The 24,482-nt window shown below is 41.4% G+C and overlaps 1 protein-coding gene across 2 annotated transcripts in view; it reads left to right on the top strand.

The window, feature by feature from the left end:
* The first annotated feature begins 22,659 nt into the window (after positions 1–22,659).
* The window catches only part of VSIG1 (V-set and immunoglobulin domain containing 1), a 39,054-nt gene continuing 37,231 nt past the window's right edge, over positions 22,660–24,482 (top strand). For both annotated transcript variants that reach the window (XM_047715190.1, XM_047715189.1), the window contains exon 1: positions 22,660–22,739. In XM_047715190.1, the coding sequence (XP_047571146.1) occupies positions 22,691–22,739 (49 nt within the window). In that variant the 5' untranslated portion in view covers positions 22,660–22,690. The remainder of the gene's footprint in view (positions 22,740–24,482) is intronic.

Here is a 24,482-nt window from a genome sequence, read left to right as displayed (position 1 = left end):
GAGCTTTCACTTCTTTAGTTAAATTTATTTCTAGGTGTTGTATTATTTTTGGTGCAACTGTAAGTGGGATTATTTTCTCAATTTTTCTTTCTGCTCCTTCATTATTAGTGTTTAGAAATTCAACAGGTTTATGTACATTGATTTTTGTATGCTACAACCTTACGGAATTCATTTACAAGTTCTAGTAATTTTTTGGTGGAGTCTTTAGGATTTTCTATATATAATATTATGTCACCTGCAAATAGTGAAAGTTTTACATCTTCCTTATCAATTTGAATGTCTTTTATTCCTTTGGTTGTCTAATTGTTATGGCTAGGACTTCCAGTACTATGCTGAATAAAAATGTGAGACTGGATATCCTTGTTTTTTTCCTATTTTTAGGGGGAAAGCTCCCAGTTTTTCCCCATTGAGTATGATGTTAGCTGTGGGTTTTTCATGTATGGCCTTTATTATGTTGAGGTATGTTCCCTCTAAACCGACTTTGTTGAGAGTTTTTATCATGAATTGATGTTGTACTTTGTCAAGTGCTTTTCTCCATCTACTGAGATGATCATATGGTTTTTATCCTTTCTCTCATTGATATAATGTATCACATTGATTTGCAAACATTGAACCACTCTTGCATCCCAAGAATAAATCCCACTTAATTGTTGTGAATAATTTTTTAAATGTATTGCTGGATTCAGTTTTGTAATATTTTGCTGAGAATTTTTGCACCTATGTTCATCAGAGATAATGGTCTCTAGTTCTCTTTTTTATAGTATCTTTATCTGGTTTTGGTATCAGTATAATGCTGTCCTCATAGAATGAATTTGGAAGTTTTCCTTCCTCTTCTTTAAATGTTTGGTAGAAATCATTTGTGAAGCCATCTGGTCCTGGGCTTTGTTTATTGGAAATTTTTTGATTACAGATCCAATCTCATTCCTGGCAATAGGTATGTTCAAATTTTCTATTTCTTCCTCATTCAGTTTGGGAGGTTATATGTTTCTAGGAATTTATCCATTTCTTCTAGATTTTCCAACTTGTTGGTGTGTAATTTTTCACAATATTCTCTTGTAATCCTTTATATTCCTGTAGTGTCAGTTGTTATTTCTCCTCTTTCACTTCCACTTTTGTTTGTTTGACTCCTCTCTCTCCCTCTCTCTTCTCTCTCTCTTTCTTGATGAATCAGGCTAAAGGTTTATTAACTTTTTTGATCTTTTCATAGAACCAGCTCCTGATTTCATTGATCTATTTTTTTAAGTTTCTTTTTCATTTATTTCTGCTCTAATCTTTATTATTTCCTCCCTTCTACTGGTTTTGGATTTTCTTTGTTCTTTTTCTAGCTCTTTTAAGTACAACTTTGGGCTGTTTATTTGGATTTTTCTTGCTTCTTGAGGTAGGTATGTATTGGTCTAAACTTCATGCTTATAACAGCTTTTCCTGCATCTCAAAGATTTGGGACAATTGTGTTTTCATTTTCATCTGTATCCATGTATATTTCAATTTCCTCTTTGATTTCTTTCATTATTGTATTACTATCAACTAGTTCCTTTATGTTTGGTATTAATCACTTTATTTATTTAGGCAGTCCCATGTTGGGTACATAGATATTTATAATTGTTATATTTTCTTGTTGGATTGTTCCCTTTTTGCACAGTGTCCTCTTTGTGTCTTGTTACAGTCTTTGTTTTGAGGTCATTTTTTTCTGAGTTAAGTATTGCTATCCCAGCTTTCTTTTCACAACCATTTGTATGATAAATGTTTCTTCATCCTTTTACTTTCAGTCTGCATGATTCTTTAGCTCTGAAATAAATCTCTTGTAGGTAGCATATAGACAGGTCTTTTTAAAATCCATTCCATCACCCTATGTCTTTTTAATTTTTAATTTTTTTTTAGAGAGGAGGAGAAAAAAGGGGCAGGCAGAGCAAGAGAAGGAATCTTAAGCAGGCTCCAGGCCCAGCTTGGAACCCAATGTGCACCTTGATCTCATAACCCTGAGTTCATGACCTAAGTAGAAATCAAGAATTGGATGCTTAACCAACTGAGCCATCTAGGCACCCTACCCTATGTCTTTTGATTTGAGCATTTAGTCTACTTACAGTCAAAGTACTTATTGATAGGTATGTATTTATTGCCAGTTTCTTACTTGTTTTATGGTTGTTTTTATATTTCTTCTCTGTTCTGTTCTTCCCTTGCTCTCTTCTTTTAGAACTAGGCTTTCTTTAGTGATATACTTGGATTCCTTTCTTTTTATTTTATGCGTATTACTTATTTTTTATTTGTGGTTACCATTCAGTTTATATATAATATCTTCTGCATATAGTAGTCTATACTAAGTTGATGGTCACTTAAGTTTGAACCCATTCTTTACCCTTCTTCTTTTCATGTTTTAGGTACCTTGTGTCATCCTTAATATTCTTTTATTTTGTGAGTGTCTTGACTGAGAGATTTTAGAGATATACTTATTTTTACTGCTTTTGTGCTTCCTACTTTTCTTACTTTTACTTACGGTATTTCCTTTATACTCAGAGTCCCCTTTAACATTTCTTGTAATGCTGGTTTAGTGGTCATCAATTCCTTTAGCTTTTTTGTTTGTCTGGGAAACTCTGTATCTCTTCTTCTAATCTGAATGATAGCCTTGGTGGATAGAGTATTCTTAGTTGCAGATTTTTTTTTTCTCTTTCAGCACTTTGAATATATATAATGGCACTCTTTTCTGGCCTGCGAAGTTTCTGCTGAAAAATTCACTGATGGCCTTTGTATGTTACTGTTTTCTTTTATCTGCTGCTTTTAAAATTCTCCCTTTATCACTACTTTCTGCCATTTTAATTACTGTGTCTTGTTGTGGACCTCCTTGGGTTGATTTTGTTGGGGGATCTCTATGCTTCCTGGACATGGATTTCTGTTTCCTTTCCCAGATTAGGAAAGTTTTCAGCTATTATTTCTTCAAATAAGTCTTCTTCCTCCCTTTGTCTCTCTTCACCTTCTGGGATCCCTATCATGTGAATTTTATTATGCTTGATGGTGTTGGTGAATTCCCTAATCCTATTCTCATTTTGCATATTTTTTCTCTCACCTGCTCAGCTTGATTACTTTCTATTACTTTGTCCTCTAGATCACTGATTCATTCTTTTGTTCCCCTTAGTTTGTTATTAATTCCATCTAGTGTATTTTTAATTTCATGTATTGCATTCTTCATCTCCAACTGGTTCTTTTTTAATCTCTTTGTTAAAAGTCTCACTGATGTCCTCCACCCTTTTCTCAAGCTCAGTGAGTATCTTTATGATCATTACTTTAAATTTTCTATCAGGCGTATTACTTATCTCAATTTTGTCTAGGTCTCTTGCTGTGATTTTGTCCTGTTCTTTCATCTGGGACACATTACTGTGTCTCCTCATTTTGCCCACCTCTCTGTGTCTGTTTCTGTGTGCTACATCTCTTACTCTTGAAAATAGTGGCCTTTTGAGGATGAGGTCCTGTAGTGCCCAGCGGTGTAATATCCCCTGTTCACCAGAATCTGGAGCTTCAAGGGTATCTCCTTTGTGTGTTGCATGTGCCCTGCTGTTGTGGCTGAGCAGTCTTTTCCTTTAGTTCAGTTGTTTGCAGTGCCTCTTTTTTTCTGTTGTGGTCAGTGTTTGGTTCCTGTGGTATTAGTGGGCCAGATTTGGCCCTCCTTGAGGTTAAATTGAGTCAGACCAGGCATTTTTCCAGAGATGCAGTAGCACCAAACTACAGGGTGCTTTCTCTGATTTGTTCCCTGAGAAACTTTCATTGGTGGATGGAGCCAGCAGTCATAACAACTGTCTGCCCCCAGCCCCACTCTTGGGGCTGCAGTCTTACTGATGTGTGTGGTATCTTTCCCTCTTCCCAGGGCAGGAGTCAGATTGAAGTGGTGTTGGCCCCTGTCAGGGCAGCTTGCACACTGCCAAGCTTGTGGTACCACTTTGGATGGGCTCTGGACAAAAGCATATTGGAGGGGCAGCTCTGCAAAATGTGAAGGGAGGGTAAGTACTTCATTAGCAAGGTTTGAATGCTGGACCTTTGTAAGAGGGCACCTGCCACCACCACCTGAACTGATGTCAGGCAGATTATAGGGGGGAGATCTGAAAATCATGGAGGTGTGGTGTTAGCAAGGTTTGTGCCAATTCTCTGGAGGAGGAGACCTGCAGCACCAGGACTCCAACAGGTTTGGCTGGAGAGGGTGGATCCACCAAGCATGCAGATGCTGGGTACATGGTGTTAGCAATTTAGGTAGCAAGTGTTGACATCACACTGGTTCCTGCAGATGGTTGTGTGTTTATGCGTGGCTGCAGGCGAGGGAAATGGAGCCTGCCAGATCCTTTGTTCCTGGAGTTTTACAAGGATCACTGTTCGCCTAGGATACACTCCAAATTTAGTAACTCGCCATCCTGTATGACCCAGTTGTTTTTTCAAACAGTTGCTTCTTTGCTGCATCTCCGTGGGCTGTTTGTTGTACTGTCTCTTTAAGGGTGGGGACTCAGTTTCTCCTCATACTCCCAGCTCTTCCAGAACTGAGCTCACTGATTTTTAAAATCTAGATTTTAAGTCCTACTGGTGGTAAGAATTCACACAATTTGGTTCTTCTGGTTTTCAAAGCCAAATGTCATGGGGATTTGTCTTCTCTGTGTAGACTCCCTGGTATGATCATCTCCTCCTCTCCCTGTCAGTGCCCATGGCTCCCTTCCTCCTACAGACAGTCCAGTGTGTCTGTTTAGTTCCCCACTGAATCTCAAGCTTCCCTACCCTCTTTGATGTGGTCTCTTCTCTACATTGAGTTGTGGAGCTTGTTCTGCCAGTCTTCAGGTTGTATTTTGGTTTATTTACACTGGTGTGAACGCTATCTCATTGTATGCATGGGATGAAATGAGCTTAGGATCCTCCTACTCCGCCATCTTCCCAGCATCTCTCTCCAGAATCACTGTATTTATGACTCAACAACCTTTGTAGAGTTGCCAGATAAAATACAGGATATCCAGTTAAATTTAAAGAATTTTTTTTTTATTCATTTATTTGACAGAGAGAGATCACAAGCAGGCAGAGAGACAGGCAGAGAGAGAGGAGGAAGCAGGCTCCCCGCTGAGCAGAGAGCCCGATGCGGGGCTCGATCCCAGGACCCTGAGATCATGACCTGAGCCGAAGGCAGCGGCTTAACCCACTGAGCCACCCAGGCGCCCCTCCAGTTAAATTTAGATGTCAGATGCAATGAATTATTTTTTAGTCTATGTCCCAGATATGAGACATACTCATGCTAATATATTACTCGTCATTCATCTGAAATACAAAATTTCCTATATTTTTATTTTCAAAATCTGTCAACCTCGTTGTGTTTTGTTTCTTGGCCAAAGCAGGACAGTTGCAAGCCCCCTGTCATTTTCTCTGCAAATCTGCAAGTATCCATGTCTCTCTGTGTTGTATTTGTGGAGGGATTTTTATTCCCCTTAAGCTATTTAAGTTACAATGACCTAAATTTGTGGAGTGTGGTTTTTTTCTTTGCCCATTATGCTCCCCACAAAATGCTGAACTAAATAGTGCTGGACTCAAAGTGTTGTAACTCATGAATGGGTGTGGTCTGCCAGCCTATTTTATGGTTCCAAATAGCATTTGATATTTCAGGCTTAAGACCACTAACAAAAGGTGTGCAGATTGCTGTCAGAGTGTTAACATTGATGCCCAGCTCTGAGTATTCCTTAAATGTGGTTTGTGATGGGTCCCTAAAATTAGACACAGACTCATCACACCCTTGTTGACAGGTTTGGATTCTTCCTCAGTCAATGAAAGAGGGGAAAACCTTCAGGAATTGCCTGGAAGATCTCTCCCTCTGTCTTTGCTCAGGCAGATCCTGTCCCATTTCTGAAAACCTAGCTCAGATATACCTCCTCCATGCAGCTTTCTATCTCTGTGGTTTTTGCATGGTTGGAGAGTTCTGAAGGTAGAGATTTAAAAGTTAGAGGGAGCTGAAAAAGGGAAAGGGGAGGAGAAAGAGGACAGAACAAAGGACCGAGAACTCAGGAGAGATAAAAGTTCAGGCGGGAGTTGGGTTATCGGGGGCAGACACAGAGTTAAATAGGAGTTCTATAGGGAGGGTGAAGACTGATATTGTTTTAAGACTCAATAGATTGGAATCTTTCTGACCTTTTTCTTTTCCCAGCATCACCTTTCCAGTTAAAGAAAGCTGCTCATTGTTAGTTAGCGATTTTCTTTCCTTTTTGTTCTAAAGCACAAGTCTTGATGTGTTCCCAGAATCCCAAATGGACCCTTGCAACTCAAAATTGCCTTCTTCAAATTCATTCCACTTAGGCCATAATAAAAGATCCAACATAGATGAGATAAAGACATTCTACCTTAGGATCTCATTCTCTGCTCCCAGAGAACATAGAAGGCCAGAGAATTCCCAAAGACAAAAAGAAATAGAGGCAGTGATTTCAGTCTGACAATAGGTTAACCCTTTCAAAGAATGAAAGCCTGTGATTTTCATGCTACACAAAGAACTGGAATGCATGGGTGGGAACAGGAGTTACCATTTGAACCAACAGGGGACTCCAAGAAAGGAGAAAGAGATTCCTTGACTTACTGTGCTCTTGTCTGAAATCTCAGTAGGTTTAGGGGCTTATCCAGACCCAATTGGAGTCACAGCATCAGACTATTACAGACAAAAATAGCTAAAGTGCCTCAAGTAGAGGTTATAGACTTTACTCTGTTGTGGCACATCTGGAAATACCATGACATCAGTAATTCCCTGAGCTGAAATAGGTTGGAGTTTTCATAAGGTGAGAAGAGAAGCATATAGGACTGTAGTCTTACCTCAGGATGCTGTTTTCTTTATCTCTAAGTGCCACACAACTTGCAGTTGAAATGGTTGGAGATTGTTCTAGTTTATGACAACTCTCTCAGGATTGTTGGTGCAATCTCATTTTGGCTGCTCTCAGAAAAGTTCCAAAAGCAATCTGTGTTGGCCTGTGGGTTGTCTGTTAACCGTCTAATGCCAGTTGAGGTACAGAGGACAGAGATCTAGAAAAGAAAAAAAAAAACAAGAAGAGGAATAAAAATAGAAGAGATAACATTCTTTTAAAAAATTAATTAATTAATTAATTTTTATTTTATTTTTTATTTTTAAATTTATTATTTTTTTCCCACCATAGTATATATGCCAGGAAAAACTGGAGTTCATTTTAATTTGGCTTATAGTTCTCTCAGCTTCCACCAGTTATATATACTCTTGGCTCAGGTACACAAATTCTCAAGTTCCAACTTCCAATTTCTCCTTCTTTCTATCCCTTAGCTCTAACCATCCCAGTGCCTCCCCAATGCTCCCCTGCACCCCGGTTTTGTTGCCTTCATGTCCTTTACCCCATAGCCATGAGAAATGTCATATCTATTGGGTGGGGAGTCTGAAATCACGGATGATTTCACAGAGAAGGTTGTATCTCAGCTAGGCCTTGAGTGATGGGACAAGATCTGCCTGGGTAGAGACAGAGGGGAACACCTTCCAGTAGAAGATGATGATATGAGTTTGTTCATTCTTCAAATAGAGTATTATGGAGGGCTTTCTTTGTGCCAGTATTAATCATGTTCTGGGCAAGAGTGTGGGTTTTGAGGGCAAAGACTCAAACTCCAACCCTTGTTATTTCCTGGCTATACCAGGGGTTGGGATCAGCTGTAACAGAACCAGTGAAGCAGGTATGATGGAGACTGACAAATTGGAGAGCAAAAGCCCTGTTTAACAAGGATAACTCCTGCTTGGATGCTGGTAGTCATAGCCATGTGGGCTAGTTGGGCATGATATTCTGATATTTCAAGAAAACTAGGATTCTGGATTTTCATGTGAAATACTTTTCTTTTAAAAATACTGGCCATTAAATTTTTTAAAAAATTAATTTATAGGTCAAACTATACACTTCTGTAGGCTGGTTGTCTTCATGGTTGACAAGTTTGTTCCCTCTGTCTTAGAGGCTTAACTCTATACTTAGTAGAGCAAGTAAGGCTCTCCCCTCCCCCAGCTAGCACCTCTGTTTCATCTCCAGCCTTGTTTTTCCCTACATCTCCTTCCCTGACACTCTGTAGGCCAACACAGTAAAACTGTTGTCCAGATGAACCTCTGTTGGTGCACAGGTTGTTGAAGTACTTTTTTCCACATCCCCACTTCAATTTTCTTCTCCTAACAGCTCCTATTCTTTGAGAGCCATCTCCTTTGAGAAGCCTTCGCTCACTCCTTCCTTGTGCTTCCCCAAATCTTAGATAAACCTTAGCCGTACTCTATTGTCATTCTTTCTCCACTTGTCTGTCTTATCCACCAGTCTGAATATATCATGCATGAGACATAAGGGCATGTGGTAAATAGGTGCTTGGTAAATGAATAAGAGGAATGAATATATGTCTGCAATGTCATTCGCTATATGTAAACATGCACCAAGAAAAATATAGAAGTCCCCTTCTCTATCCACTCACCCATTTATCCAGCAAACATTTATTGAGCTCTTGTTATATGGCAGGGACTGTTCTAGGTGATGGAGATATAAGAATGAACATGCCAGACAAAGTCCCTGCCTTCACACATCTCATATTTTAGTGTGGGAAGATATTAAACAAAAATATGTAATATAATGCTAGGAAAGAAAATAAAAGCAGGGTAAGAGCTTAGAGGCTGACAGATATACTTTCCAATAGGGTAGCTAGAGAAAGGATCTCTGGGAAGCTGACATTTGAGCAAAGTTTTGGGGAAGGGTGGAAGCAAACCATACAGATAGATGGAGACGAGCATGAAGGAACAACAAGTGCAAAGGCCCTGGGGTGGGAGCATGATCAGCATTTTTGAGGTATAACAAGGAGGCCAAAGTGGCTACAGAGGAGTGAGCAAGGGGAAGAGTGGTGGGAGGTGAGGTCACAGAGGCAATAGAGGGTTAGATCATCGTATCATCACCCCTCTCAACCACCTATTGAACACAAACCTTGGTGAATAATGGAGTAAGTAATGTCAGTCTTGATGGGATGTGTGGTGGCAGTGCCAGAGAGATGTGCATAGGTCCAAACAGCTTTTCCCACAGATATATGTTTCTCATAGTGCCCGCTCTACCCAGAGTCTTTACCACAAGGCTCTCAGATGCAGGTCCCACCTGAGACTGGCACTGTTTGCCTTGGGAGGGTAATGAACCTGTGGAGATTGGCCAAAGTTATTTCCTGCTAGTTGGGGTTGGGACCAGGCTGTGCACCTCCGCCCAGTTGGAAAGGGCTCCAGAGTTGTTATTCATCAGATATACTGCCGTTTAGAACAAGTCCTGAGTTTCCCACTTCTACACCTTTCTCTCTCCTAGGAAGTCATACCAGAAGAGTCAGGAGACCTATGTTCTACTTCCTGCTTGACCTCCACAATGGGTGGTGAGAGCCAGGACAGGCTTGGTGCTCTGTGAAAAGGAGGACTGAGACTTGATATTCTAGTGCTGTATGCCACATCTGGGTCTTGACTCTTTCTGCAGGATGGGCCACCTGATTTCTAGCCTTGGAAGTGGGTCTTCTATAGCCTCTTCTCGTAGCTGCACCCAGGTATGAACATAGCTGTCCTGCCTATTCAAAAGCCGTGGTAAGTGGTGAGGTTTGACTGAAGCCCCAAGGTCTCTTTTCCCAAACATCTCCCACAGCTTCTCCTCTCCTGCACACCCTGACATTCTCACCATTAGTCATTCCTCACAGGAGGGCACTCCTGGGAGCCCACAGGCCCGTACATCCAACCTGCCCAACCGGGACTCAGTCATCTTCTTGGCGTGCAGAAAGAAAGGACATCTCCTCTGAGGGAGAGACACAAGCCTCCAGGACTGTTGGAAAACCACTGGAAAAGTCTCAGGCCAGGCTCCCGGCTGAGTGGCTCTGAGCAGCAACCTGAGCAGGAAGAAAAAGGGACCACAGGAAGCTCACTACCTGGGAATGCTGTAACAGATGGTAGCTCTGAAAAAAAAATTGGTTGCCCTTGTAGCTTAGTTTGGGGCTAACTGCTGAGTCAATTCTTCTTGAGCTAAGTTGTTTTCAGACCTTGAGGCACAGTTTAACCCCCTAAATGAGCATAAGGAGGACAACGCAATTTGTTGAGGCCCGGTAACTCAGAGGAAGCTTGCATATTCCTGCTTTGCTGATTTCAGCCCTGTGCTTTCCCCAGAGTTGCTATTGCAAAGGATTGTGGGAGCCCTAAGTCCTCCTTCCCATCAGATATGCTGAACTATGGAACGCCTGGGTGATTTAGCTGGTTAAACATCTGTCTTGGGCTCAGGTCATCACCTCAGGGTCCTGGGATTAAGCCTTACATTGTTGGGCTTTATGTTCAGCAGGGAGTCTGCTTCTCTCCCTCCTTCTGCCCCTCCCCCCAACTTATGCACCTGCATGAGTGTGTGCACTCTCTGTCAAATCCTAAAAAAAAAGAAGAAGAAGAAGTGTCGAACTAGACAGGAAGGCTTAAAGCAGTAGGGGAGGCTATGAGGAGACAGGTGCTGCTGCAGCTCAGGGACCCAACACCTGGGGCCAGGGAGGGATGCCCGCTGGGGGAGAACAGATACTTCCCTGAGACTCTAAGGGTAAGAGTGTGCTATGAGCTCAGCCAGGCGTGGGTTCCTGGCCAAGAGGTTTTCCCTATGAGCTCTCTTTGTAAATATAGGGGCATATAAGGAGCCCAGATCTCTGTTCACTTTAAATCAGGAGTTGCAAGATCATGTGAAGTGAGCCAGGTATAAGCAGTTGGTGGTGGGGACTAGTAGCGCCCCATCTGAAGACAGCAGTCACTCATCAGCTGTCCTTGGTTGCTGTGCTGAAATCTGCCTGGATGGTCCAACCTACCAATTGTTTTTAAAAGAAAGCTCTTAATACAATGATTTTAGATATTTCCCACATGTTTCAGTGTTGATAAGGAGTTGCATTTGTATGGGGCTCCTGGTTGGCTCCGTCTGTTGGGCTTCTGACTCTTGGTTTCAGCTCAGGTCGTGATCTCCTCGGTCAGGGATCGAGCCCTAAGTTAGGATCTGCACTCAGCCGAGAGTCTGCTTGGAAATTCTCTCCCTCTGCCCCTCCCCCTGTTCTCTCTCTCTTAAATAAATGAATAAATCTTTTTTAAAAAAAGAATTACATTGGTATTAATACAGCAGGCATGTGTAATACCATTTACTATATGCAGGCACTGTTCTAAGCACTTTGCAAATAATAACTTGTCCAGTTCTTAGAAAAATAACAAACTCACGAGGTATGTCTTCCTCCACCTCATTTATTGATGAGAAAAATAAGGCCCAAAGGAATTAAGTAACTTGCTGACAATCCCTCAGCTGGTAAGTGGATAACCAGGCTTAAAGCCAAGCTGCCTGACTCTGTAGTCCGTGCTCTTTGTTGCTCTGTTATGCTGCCTCATTAAAACAGCAAACGAGCAAATAAAACCCAGCAAACACAAAACACCGAGCAGGACAAAAACCAAGCAGGTGAGAAGACGCAAAAACAAGCCCTTCATTTGCTGTCTCTGCTTTAAGCCAAATCCAACGGAATTTGGCGCCTCTGCCATTTTCTTCTGCTTTTGTCGTCTGTCTTCTTTGTTAACTTCCTCATGCCTGACCCCCATCTTAACACCTCTCTTTTTTAGATACTCCCAACACTGATTTCTTTTCAGCCCTTTCATAAAGCAACATGGCCTCTTTGCCCTGTCAATTCTGCTCTCTGAAATGCAGCCTCTCACATTTCACGGTTCGTTCTTGATCTTCACCTTGGAAAATTCTACTCAGTTCCTTCCAGAATCCCTGTCTCCTGCCAGGTAGAGGTGGATCCCATGAACTCATTTTGTGATGAAAATTTGAAGGAATCACAACCATCCCTTGCAGTGGTGCACATTTCCCTTTCTGTACTTGTATTCATGTAGTTTCTATGTTGCATAATGACGTCTTCGATAGTCACATACTTCTTAGAATTCATCCCTGTTTTTTGTATATTTGTCTTGTCTTTCTAGCAAGAGTATAAGCCAGGAACACAGGGGATGTGTTGACTATGTATTCTACCATCCTTTTTCAGTGCCAAGAAGTCGCATCACATAATCGGTAAAGGTGTGGGCTTTGGAGCACTCTCCCTTGGATCCAAGCCTTGGCCTTGCCACTTACAAACTGTGTGACCAATGATGATTCATTTGACCTCTCTGAACCTCTTTTGGGAGATTATCATCAGACATGATGTATATGAAATTCTTAACCCAGGGCCTGACTCTCATCTAGTAAGCCTTAGCATTTGACAACTCTTATTACGATGTCACTGGTACCATTAATCAGCTCAGGCAGCTGTGAAAGTATTCAATCTCTGGACTCCAAAAGGATCTCTGGTTTTTAGGATTAACGTCACTCAGGTATTGTTAGGAAGTGTTGAAAAGGATTGGCTAAAAAACAAACAAACAAACAAACAAACAAACAAACAAAAAACCTAGATGTACATGAACAGATGAATGGATAAAGAAGATGTGGGGTGTATGTATATATGTACACACACACACACACACGCGTGCGTGTGTGCACATGCAAACACTGGAATATTATGCAGCAATCAAACCCCCCCCAATCTTGCATTTGCAATGATGTGGATGGAACTAGAGGGTATTATGCTAAGTGAAATAAGTCAGTGAGAGAAAGACAATTATCATATGATCTCACTGATGTGAGGAATTTGAGAAACAAGACACTGGATCATAGGGGAAGGAAGGGAAAAATGAAACAAAATAAAACCAGAGAGGGAGACAAACCATAAGAGACTCAATCTCAGGAAACAAACTGAAGGTAGCTGGAGGGGAGGGGGTTAGAGGGATGGGGTGGTTGGGTTATGGACATTGGGAAGGGTATGTGCTATGGTGAGTATTGTGAATTGTGTAAGACTGCTGATTCACAGACCTGTACCCCTGAAACAAATAATACATTATATGTTAATAACAAAAATAATAAATTAAGAAAAAAAGAATTAAAAAAAGAAAACAACCCAGGACCCTACAATTGTACAATTAGAATGTAATTTTTGTTGTTGTTGTTGTTGTTGTTGAAGTCAAGCTTGACCTTTCCCAATTAGAAGGAACTGGAAACTCTTGGACCTCCTTGGATTGAATAGGTGGGTACATGTGTGGGCAGATGTGCGCATGCTTGCGCCTACACGGACATGTGAACTTTTCAAAGCAGAGCCTATGACATGTGTTTGTATAGTGCGTCAACACAAATTGCCTAGGAGTAGGCTTCCCCAAACACTTTAATGTACACAGCAGGTTGAGTCACACTATCAGTTAACATAGAGTTCCTGGTACTAACCCTTTCCAGACTCCCTACTATCGCTAGGTAAGCAATCCTAGGCTACTCAACACAAGCTGACTCATACTTACTGTTAAAACATGACTTGCCAGAGGAGAACTTTCTGCAGGATTTTTCCCTCCAGGACAAGAAAACAAAGATTTCCCAAATTTAAGAGACTAGAACCTCCATGGTCCAACATACAACATATACTCTTGTTTCACAGACTTATTAAGGGCCATTTCTGGCAGTTCTCTGGAGGACACCCAGTAAGGCATCCAGAGAGCACATTTAGGGACTGTGTGTTTACACCAGGTTAACCACTGAGAGAAATTCCAGTCCTTACACCCAGGGAAGGAAGGGAGAGAGGAAACTCTTTCACTGCATAACACCATCACAGGATTCCCTTGAGAGCCCATGGTCTGGGACTCCCAGCTTGGAGGTTTGGAGAGTTGTAAAATTATGTGCCATGTCTTCTTTTTACCGTTTGCAAAGCAACTAGGTGTCAACCTACAATAGGAAATGTGTTGTTGTTGATGCTAATTATGTGATCTTAGGTTTGTTTTTCAACAAATATACCAGATCATGCACAACCAAATGAGTGCTACCCTTTCAAATAGTCCCTCTGACATATCATACACTTGAAAAAGTGAGTTCACCAAACATAATGACTCTGGGTCCCTAACGTCCCAACATACTGTAAGTCACGAGCACGTATTCTGCAGCCGGCTGACTTGAGCTGAGGCCCTGACTCTGGCTTTTATGTGGTCTTCAAAAAAATTCTCCCTGAGCCTCATTTTTAGCACTAAGGGGCTTACCAGGGACTGACACTTTGACCAATAACAGCCTTACCTGCGAGGAGAATGATTGGCAGCCATTTCCCAACAGGGAACTGGTAAAGCAAGATTAATATGACTGCTCACTAGCTGTGTGTAATAAATGGTGGGGAGGGAGAGTAGGAGCCACTAGGTACTGCTCAGTGAAGAGAACAGAACCAACTATATGTGAAATAGGATGCGGGTTATATAGCAGGATTAGTTGAGATCCATTGAGAGAGGTGAGAATGAGTCCTGAGGTTAGGTGTTGCTGTAAATGAGATTTGTGTAAATTGCTTCATTTCCCTGTGCTTCTCTTTCCTCACCTCTAACACTGCGATAATATGCCTACTTACCTCATAAGGCTGTGAAGAAGATTAAGTAGGATATTGCACATAAAGCACTTAGCATGATGCCTGGCCAATAACAAGCTCGTGTGTGTGTCTGTGTGTGTATAAAATCACCTAAACACAGTCCTTATCCTCTTTTTTTTAAAGATTTTTATTTATTTTATGGAGAGAGACACAGTGAGAGAGGGAACACAAGCAGGGGGAGTAGGAGAGGGAGAAGCAAGCTCCCTGCTGAGCAGGGAGCCCTATATGGGGGTTGATCCCAGGACTCTGGGATCATGACCTGAGCCGAAGGCAGACGCTTAAGGACTGAGCCATCCAGGCTCCCCAGGTCCTTATCTCTTTAGGAGCTTGCATTCTTAGAGGTATAAAGAAGACCAATGCGTGAAGAGTCCTGCTATCCCCTAGGTGCTGTGCAAAAGGTATTGATTCATGCTTTTAAGGTGAGATCACATCCTGTGGGAATCAGGAATCAGTGTCTGGAGGAGTTAACAGTTGTGGCGAGGCTCACAGGATGAGTAGATTCTTGACAATTCAGTTTGGTGGGGTGGTACATCTGGGAGGAGAGAATAGCCTTGTAGAGGCACAGGGATGGGAGAGTGGGGCTTATGTTCAGGGAACAGAAAGTATTCAGTTTTGTTTGGAGACCACTTATAAGACTTTGGCCAGCCCTGACATTCTTTGGTGTTACAAACCTCAGAAAATAGGCATCAAAGATAGGTTGGGCACCAACTGAATGTTAGATAAAAATCCTTATGTCTAGGCAAAAAGGCTATGGGAGTCATGGAAGATTTCTGAGTATGAGAATGACCTGATTAGATTGGACTTTAGGAAAACTTAGCTGGCAGGATTGTTTAGGATGGACTGGAGAGGGAGGAAAATCAGAGGCCAGGAGATAGGCTAGGAGGCTCCCACAATCATCTCAATGAGAGCTAACGGGGATTGAATTAGAGGATGACAGGATTCATTCTCACCTCTCTCAGCTGACCTCAACTCTTCCTGTCATATAACCTGAATCCTATTTCACATGTAGTTGGGCAGTTTTCTGTTCTCTGAATGGGGTGGTAGCTATTGGATCCTGTTCCCCTCCCTATGCTTTATTGCACACATCTAGTGAGCAGCCATTTTTATTTAATTAGTTTAGAGAGAGAGCATACAAGTGGGAGAGACAGGGAGAGAGAGACAGAATCTCAAGTATATCCTGCACTAAGCACGGAGCCCGACACGGGGCTTGATCTCACAATCCTGAGATCACAACCTTGAGATCACAGTCTGAGCCAAAACCAAGAATCAGATACATAACCGACTGCACCACCCAGGTGCCCCTAGTGAGCAGCCATTTTAATCTTGCTTTACCAGTTCCCTGCTGGGAAATGGATGTGGTTGGTCAAAGCCTCAGGAGTTGGAAAGAGAAGACGGGCTGAAGAGTAGTTCTCAGTAGGATCTGGTACTCCTGGAATGCAGAGTGAGTAAAGTAGGAGTCAAAGCGTATGCCGATGAAGAGTTAAGGGGGGTGCAGCAACAGTGGTTGGAAAGTGGCACAGGCTTGGTGACCAGAGAACGACATGTGACATTACCTTTGAGACACTAGTGGGACACAGAAGTGGAGTTGCCTGGCAGACAGTCAGAAAAAGCAGTGAAGACTGAATAGTGCTGTGATTGCCCAAGGAATGTTTGAAATATTTTCTTTGGAACCATTCCAACAGGAATGAATTAAAGTCTTTAGACTCTAAGCACTGACTAGATTATGCCCTTCTATATGTAATTCAAAATTTTGAAAGTCCTTACAAAACCACAAAATATGTAGGAGGAAGTCCAATAAATTCTGATTTTCTCATGATGACTACTTCAGGGATCAAAAAATATATATGAGAAATTTTACTCCCAAATCTGTGTCTCTGTCTCTATCTCATACTGGTGCCATAAATAAGAATGGCTTCAGTCTGTCTTTTGAAAACCCAAGACTGCCTTCTATCTGAGTCGGTTCCCAACCCCCACAAGGACAGCAGGCTCATTACTTTATAGTTATACCCTGTTTCTTTTTAAAAGATTTTATTTATTTATTTGACAGAGAGAGAGAGAGAGAGTGAGAGAGAGAGAGAGAGAGAGAAAGAGCACAAGCAGGGAGAGCAGCAGGCAGAGGGAGAGGGAGAAGCAGGATCCCCACTGAGCAGGGAGCCCGATGTGGGACTCAGTTCCAGGACTCCGAGCTCATGACCTGAGTCAAAGACAGATGCTTAACCGCCTGAGCCACCCAGGTGCCCTATACTTCATTTCTTGGGCACAAAACAGCATTTTGATGAACTTGATCACCTACCTTATTTATTAAAATTAGTCTCAAATGACCTAGCTATTTCCAAAGACCAAATTCCCTCAAAGGGTAATGATTTGCTCCTATTAAGGACACTAGAACCTTTAAAAAACATTTCTACCCATCTCACACAATACACAAAAATCAAATCTGAATGGGTTAAATTCAGAATCCCAAATGCATTCATTTAACAAATACTGAGTACCTACTATGGACAAGGTGCTGTTGTAGGCCCTTGGAATAAATAGTAAATGAAATAGACAGAAATCCCTGCCCTCTTGAAACTTACATTCTAGGGGCACCTGTGTGGCTCAGTCTGTTAAGCATCTGCTTTCTGCTCAAGGCATGATTCCAGGGTCCTGGGATCGAGCCCAGTGTCAGGCTCCCTGCTCAACTGGGGAGTCTGCTTCTCCCTCTCCCTCTGCTCCTCCCCCCACTTCTGCTCTCTCTTTCTCTCTCTCTCAAATAAGTAAATCAAATCTTAAAAAAAGAGAAATTTATATTCTAGCTGGGTGGAAAAACTAACCACAAGTAAACTGCATAGTATGTTAGAAGGTAATGAGTGCTACATAAGGGAATTGGGAGGGCTGGAGTGGAGAAATCTGCAGTTTTTAATTGTGTAATCAGGGGAGGCATTGTTGAAAACTGACATTCGAGCAAAGACTTGAAGAGGATGTGAGTTGGACCTACTGACACCTGGATTTAAAGGGTCACAGACATAAGAAACCCCCGTGTAAATGCCCTTAAAAGTGGGAATGTGCCTGATTTATTCAAGGGTCAGTAAATACAGTGTGGCTGGAGCAGGGTGAGAGGGAAGGAGTGATAGGAGATGAGGCAGGTTGGACACGTGGTAGAAGGAGTGTATAGGGTCTTCTAAGCTACTTAAAATTTTTTAAAGATTTATTTATTTATTTATTTATTGGAGAGGGGGCAGACAGAGTGGAAGAGAGAAACTCTCTAGCACACTCTATGGTGAATGTGGAGCCTGACATGGGGCTGGATCCCAGGACCCTGAGATAATGACCTGAGCAGAAACCAAGAGTTGAACACTCAGATGACTGAGCCACCCAGGTGTCCGTCCCATAGGCTACTTTAAGGACTTTGGCTTTTGCTGTGAGAGAAACTGAGAACAATAGGGTGATCTTGAGCAAAAATGAGATGTGATCTGACTTAACGTATAAAAGGGTCATTCCGGTGGCCATGGTGAGAATAGGCTGTCAGGAGACAATGAAGAAACAGGGACACCAGTCAGGAGGCCATTGCGGTGAGCCAGGTAATTGACGGTAGTGGCTCAGACCAGGGCAGTAGCTGTGAAGGTGGGGACAGTCATCGGAGTCTGGGTCTATTTTGTACATGGACCCAAAAGAATTCACTGATGTTTTGATGTGGTACTTAAGGGGAGGAGAGGAATCAAGGATGACACCAAGGCTTTTGGTTTGAACAACTGGAAGGACAGAGTTGCCATAACTGAAAGGCAGAACAAAATTAAAGAAGCATTAAGAGAAAGTATAATATTATATATTTACATATATTATATAACAATATAATAACATTTCTATAGTCTTGGATTGATTGGGAACGGCTTTCTTAAGGAAGACATGAAACTTAGAAGCTACAGAGAAAAAAAATGCTAGACTAACTACAACAAAATGCAAACCTTCTTGATGGTCAAAGATGTAAAATTTTTTAAGAAGAGAGAGTGGAAGAAAATACTTATAATATATATACCATACTTAATTCCATTTTAATCGACTCTTGATTATCAGTCCATGAATTAATCCCTAACTGTGGGATATGAAATTAATATTCCTAAGGTAGAAAGAGCACTTCAATGACACCAAAAGACAGATAATTCAATGGAAAAATGTTTTAAGTCCATAAATAGGCAATTAACAGGGAAGGGAACACCAATTAAGCCAGCAAACCTATAAAAAAAGGCTCAGCTTCATTAGAGAACTAGAAATTAAAACAGCAATGTGACACCAGTTCTCACCCACGGTACTAGTAAAAATAAATGGCATACTTTTCATTGTTGGCAAGGCTATGGAGAGATGGGCACTCTTATACATTCTTAATGGAGGTGTCCATTTGTAAAGGATTTCCAGTGGTCAACACTGCAAACTGTCCCCAAATTTAAAGCATTTGTCTCCTTTGATCCAGCAGTTCCATTTCTAGGTACCTATTCTACAGAAATACTCATGCAAGTGGGCGGAGATGTAGACAAAGGGATGTCCATTTCACCGTTGTTAATAATAGCTAAAAACTGAAAGTGATGCAACACTTGACCAACAAGAGAATGGTTAAAGGAGTTGCGGTACATCTGCACAGTGAAATACCAAGTAGCCTTCAAACAGATAAGGTAGCTCTATAGATGACCCAAAGAGATAATTAAAAATGCTATTTCAAGGGGAAAACAAACTAAAGAATGGTATGTGTAGTATGATTACCTTTATGACTCAAAAAACCACCACTGTGTGTGTGTGTGTGAATTGGCAGAAGCTCTGAGAAAAGCATGAAACTTCCATTGCTTGTGTACATGGTATGTGATTACACCCATGGGTGAGAGAACGGAGACTTTCTTTTTATTCCCCGATACTTCTTTTTTCTTTGAAACCCCGTTACAATCAAAATGTGTTATTTTTGTAATTTTTAAGTTAACAAAAATGAGAAATAAGTCAGAAGCTGCAGATTTTTGAAAGTTCCCAAAGAATCTTGGAAGCAGTAGCCTTGGGAGAGACACAACGTTTTTGAGCCTCTGTTTTTTTATACAGAGAACGGAGATAATTCCTCTCCTCTTTATTTTAGTCAGTTGTGAAGATAAAATGGAAAAGCAGCTTAAAAATCATAAAGCCATATAAAAATACAAAGGATATTTAACAATACTTCATGCACTAGTTAATGACCCACTTCTTTGTCAATAACATCCAAATTCGATACCAAGAATCGAAAGAAGAGAAAGAAGAGAAATTAGATGATCTCTTTGAGTTTGTTTTGACAGAATTCTTCCTGTCCCAATTGGGCCTTACATAAGCAGTAATGTAGGCATTTTACTTAAATGTTCTAGAGAGTTCTGTGTTTGTCTGAGATATTCTGGTGTAGATGGGTTTTGGCAATAGCCTTAAGTCATACTCTCCACCGCACCCATTTCAGGGCCAGCTAGCTTGCACAGTAGCAGATGAATTAGAAAGCTTTTACTTAGCCCCTGCTTTGTGCTTAGCATTCCACCATGAGCAGGTGACCAGACATCCAAGTTCACCTGGGACTGTTATGATTTATACCATCTGTCCCATGTAATGCTAATAGCAGCCTACTCATTCTCAAAAGTGTCCTAGGTTTAATGACAAATTATATGTTCACCTATGGGGTATGGAAGGAGACACAGGAATCCCTTGGCTTATGAACACCAGACTTAGAAACTTCTTTTCCTGTCCCAGCACTTTACCACTGGAAAAGCCAGTATTACTTTCATGGATCTTTGGGAGACTTAATGGATTCAGAGGTCAAGGCAGGGTCAAGGCCGAGAAGAGTTGATGTGGACCTCCTCTGCAAATCCTCCTCTCTCAGACCATTTCTCTTTATTGGATTGCCTGGTACTCCTGTTGGGAGAGTCATTTGGGGTGGGGGAGGCAAGCATTCTATTTTCAATTGTGTAAACCAGGTGGGGAATGCTCATGGCAATTGTTCTTTTTTTTTTTTTTTTTCCTTTCCTAACATGGAGCCTATTATCTGCTTGTACAGAGGAGAAGTGTTTCTGGGAGGCATAAGTTTAGAAAGGAAAAGGTAGTCTTGGAGTATGAGTTACTCTGGTGAGTAAGACCCTCCCTTAAAGGCAAGCAAGGAACTCAAGGGTCCTGGGGGCCATGAGAGTTGGGGCCAGAAAGGAAGGTGGGTGTCAAAAGCATACAACTGTTATTTGGGGGGAGGGAATGTTGCTTTGTGCTCAACACATGACTTAGGAAGGGAAAGGAATGTTCTTTTTTGGCCACCTGCTGCTCCTTTTCCTCTTCCCCTGCTCTGTATGTCCCAGCACCCAGAATTCACACCTATGATAGACTATGTGTCTTTTAAATCTGGGAATGAGACTTCCATTTAAAGCATCATGCTTTGGCGGGAATGTGTGCTCTTGGATTCAGTCAAAGGGCTTACCAATACATTTTGGTATATAACCTTTCCTAACTTGGGGGCTGCCTTACAAGACTTTGTCTTTGTCCTGGAGGGGCTTACAGCTATTGGATTTAGGGGAGACCCTGTTAATAAATAGGAAACTACTGGAGAGCAATCAAGTGCCAATTGTAGGGTATTAGTTCTAAGTACAATGCAAATCTATCCAAAGTAGAGCCCAGAGAGGGGTGGTAAACGTTAAAAAATTAAAAAAAAAAAAAGAACTTTTCATATAAGACACCATGACTGATCTGTCCTAAGAATATGCTTGGACAGCAAGGGGATAGAGGCGAACATTCTAAGCAGAGCTGGAATTCACCTGGAGCTGGGGTCTGGCACCAGCCATGAGCATGGGCAGGAAAGGCTGTGGGATAGAACCAGGAAGTAGTGGGAAATTGGCTGGCTAAGGCAAGCGGGGCTCAGACATTTCCTATAAATTAAAGTTCCTAAAAGAGGGGAGAGCCTGGCTGGCTAGGCTGGAAGAGCACGCGACTCTTGATCTCAGGGTCGTGAGTTTGAGTACTGCCGTTGGGTGTAAAGATTACTTAAATCAATGAAAACTAAAAAAAAAAAAAAAAAAAAAAAAAAAAAAAAGGTTCCTAAAACACATCACTGCAGCTTGCCCATGTTTCGTGTGACCAAACACTCTGAGGCAGGAAATTGTGACAGCACTTTTCAGTGGGTGAAGTTCAGATGAGGGGAGGGTCAGGTCTTGGAAGCCTGGGAATCCAGATTAAGGATTCCAGTCCTGTTGGAAGGAGTTCATAGTGGTGTTAACTCAAAATACTTGGTCAAGGTTGGAACACTGGAACGAAAAACCTGGGGTGGAAGCAGCAGATTGGTGAAAGGATAGATCTGAGAGCCATTGCACAGGCGAAAACAGCAGGACTTAGAGATTGCCTAGGAGGAGCCGGAGGAGGCCTTCATGCCTCTCAACCTGAACACAACAGGAACTCTTGTAAGCGAAGGCTTTTCACTGAGGCAACCTGCCATTTCCTCCTAGGGAAACTTCTTTCCAAAGAAATCCTGTTGCATCTACTCATTAACCTAATTCTGCAAAAATTCAGACTCATCCAATGGAAATCTTAAATTTTCTTCACTCACCTGATGGTGCAGTGTTCAGTTGGGGAAATGCTATGGGGTTTCTAACCAGGAAAACCAAAGCATGCTATTCGTTCTATTGCCAAAGTGGTTGAGAACTGCAAGGGCTTCAAGAAAGTGTGACGTGTCCAGAGTTTGTTCACACAGAAACACATGCTTTTTGCTGCCTAACCCCCGTGTCCTTCCTGTGAACCCGTCTCCTGAGAAAATCTTAGAGCACCAATTTACTGACCTAATTTGCAAAAGAAGGTTAGTGAATCCATGCTGGAAGTCTTCGATGGAAATATTTGAAATTAATTAGGCTTGTCGGCTTTTATTTGTATAGGCTCACTCCCCACTGTATACCCCCCCAAGTTTAACTTTTTAGTAAGATTGATTTTAAACACTAAAACTCAGAGAATCTGTGTACAAATAGCCTGAAGAATTTAAATGCATGGGTTTATTATTAACGCAGTAGCAAATATATCAAGGAAACACGCCCCATGAAAAGTGTTTCAAAAGAAACACAAATCTGCTCTGAGAAAGGACTGTACCCAATAAGTAAGCCTGAAGAGGCTGTTTGCTCCGTGATGCCTGCAGATAAGCCTGGCAAAGCTCAGTGTGATTGAAGGAGGCGTTTGAGACTCAGCCTAGCCCAGGCAGGCGACTAGCCTACCGCTGTGCTCCGGGAACACTAGCACAATGGTGTTCGCATTTTGGAAGGTCTTTCTGATCCTAAGCTGCCTTGCAGGTAAGGAAAGGATCTCCAAACCATTCCAGATGATTAGGGATGGAGTTTTCTTTTAAGACGAAATCGCAAATTTTTGCATGAATGTTCTCCTCTTGCACTTACTTCAAAAGAATTATGATTACTTTGCTGAATAAAGTAATTTTCAGACCTCTAGTTTAGCAAATATAGGCCGCATTGTAAGTGTAATTTTATGGAACTTCTGAATTAAAATTTTCTCAGAAAATCACAGTAGTTTTCTCTCTCTCTCTCTCTCTCTCTCTTTTTTAAATTTGGAAGGTGAACAGATTAATTTGCTAGGAAGCTGAAGTTTTGCACCGAGGATAGTTTTTTTCTCATTCATTTTAGTGTTCCTTTTAAGGGAACTTGCTATGATCCACTTGTTTTGCTATGACAAGCAGAGCCCGGCTTGGAGGGCCTGCTATGATTTACTCCGCAACATTTCTGTAGCAGCTGCAATTTTCCAAACTGAAGATCAAGACTGTATTTTGGAAAATATGTGAGTGATTTATTGTTGTGCACGATATGGCTGTTTTCAGGAATTGGAGCAAAACATAATCATTTTTAGAGTCAAGGTCCTGATGTGGGTAAGACCCAGAAGAGACCACTAATTCAGAAAATCCCTTGGCTCGGTTTTTCAAATACCAAATCCATTTGAATCTGTTTTTATAATATGAACTCTATGGTAGGTACAATAATATTGTTTACAGTCACTCTGATATCGTTAAGCCATCAGTAATATTAGGGAGTCATTAGAGGGAGGGTCACTGAGTGTATTTAATGACAGAAGAAAATGTCCAAGATAAAATATTAAGTGAAAAAGAAGACACACACATTTGACTAAAATAAATTGCTGGAAGGTTATATACCAAAGCGCTCATGGTGATTGCTTCTGGGTGATGGGAATCTAGATGATTTTTTTATTCCCCAGTTTTTCCTTATTTTCTGGAGTTTCTACAAAGAATATTATACTATGTTCATAATTAAAAAGTGTGAATTTTCAAAATGGCATGGTATTCAGTAATGGTTCTCTAAATGTTCATTTCTACATGTTTAAACATACATGTTCTATGGAGTCACCAGAAGGCAATATTGTATTTATTCTATGATTTAACTAGGACTTAGAACAGGAAGAAGCCACCTTTCTCAGCTTCTATCCTGGTGGGAACATGTCACGATTCTTCCTCCCCCCACCCCAGGAATATTCATTTTAAACTTTAACTTTAGACAGTGCAAGTCTGTGTTCCCTCTCAAAGATCTTGCAGTCATTAGCTAATTTGGTTGCCCCTGGGCCTTCTGCACGAGCCCCCTAAAATCACACATGTAGTCAATAACCATTTCCTTACGTGAGGCCTTATGCAGGCCTATGCTCGACACAAGTTTTGGAATAGTTATAAGAATGGTTTTTAACTATAACTAATTTTTACTGGTTACAAATGTAGTATATGGGTATTGTACACAAGTTGAATATATGAAAACATATAAATAAAATAAAAATCACCAGCACTCTTATCTCCCAGAGATATTGGGTGAATTTCTTACGTATATTTTTTTCCTTTGCAAGTATGTATACACACACACACACGTGTGTGTGTGTGTGTGTGTGTGTGTGTGTGTGTAGCATGACAAAATTGGGTCTCTACCTTGTGTACAGTTTTCTTTTTTTTTTTTTTTAAAGATTTTACTTATTTATTTGACAGAGAGATCACAAGTAGGCAGAGAGGCAGGCAAAAAGAGAGAGGAGGA

This window comes from Lutra lutra, chromosome X (assembly GCF_902655055.1).
Source record: "Lutra lutra chromosome X, mLutLut1.2, whole genome shotgun sequence".
In the NCBI taxonomy this organism is placed as follows: domain Eukaryota; kingdom Metazoa; phylum Chordata; class Mammalia; order Carnivora; family Mustelidae; genus Lutra; species Lutra lutra.
This window is presented reverse-complemented; position numbering and strand designations above follow the sequence as displayed.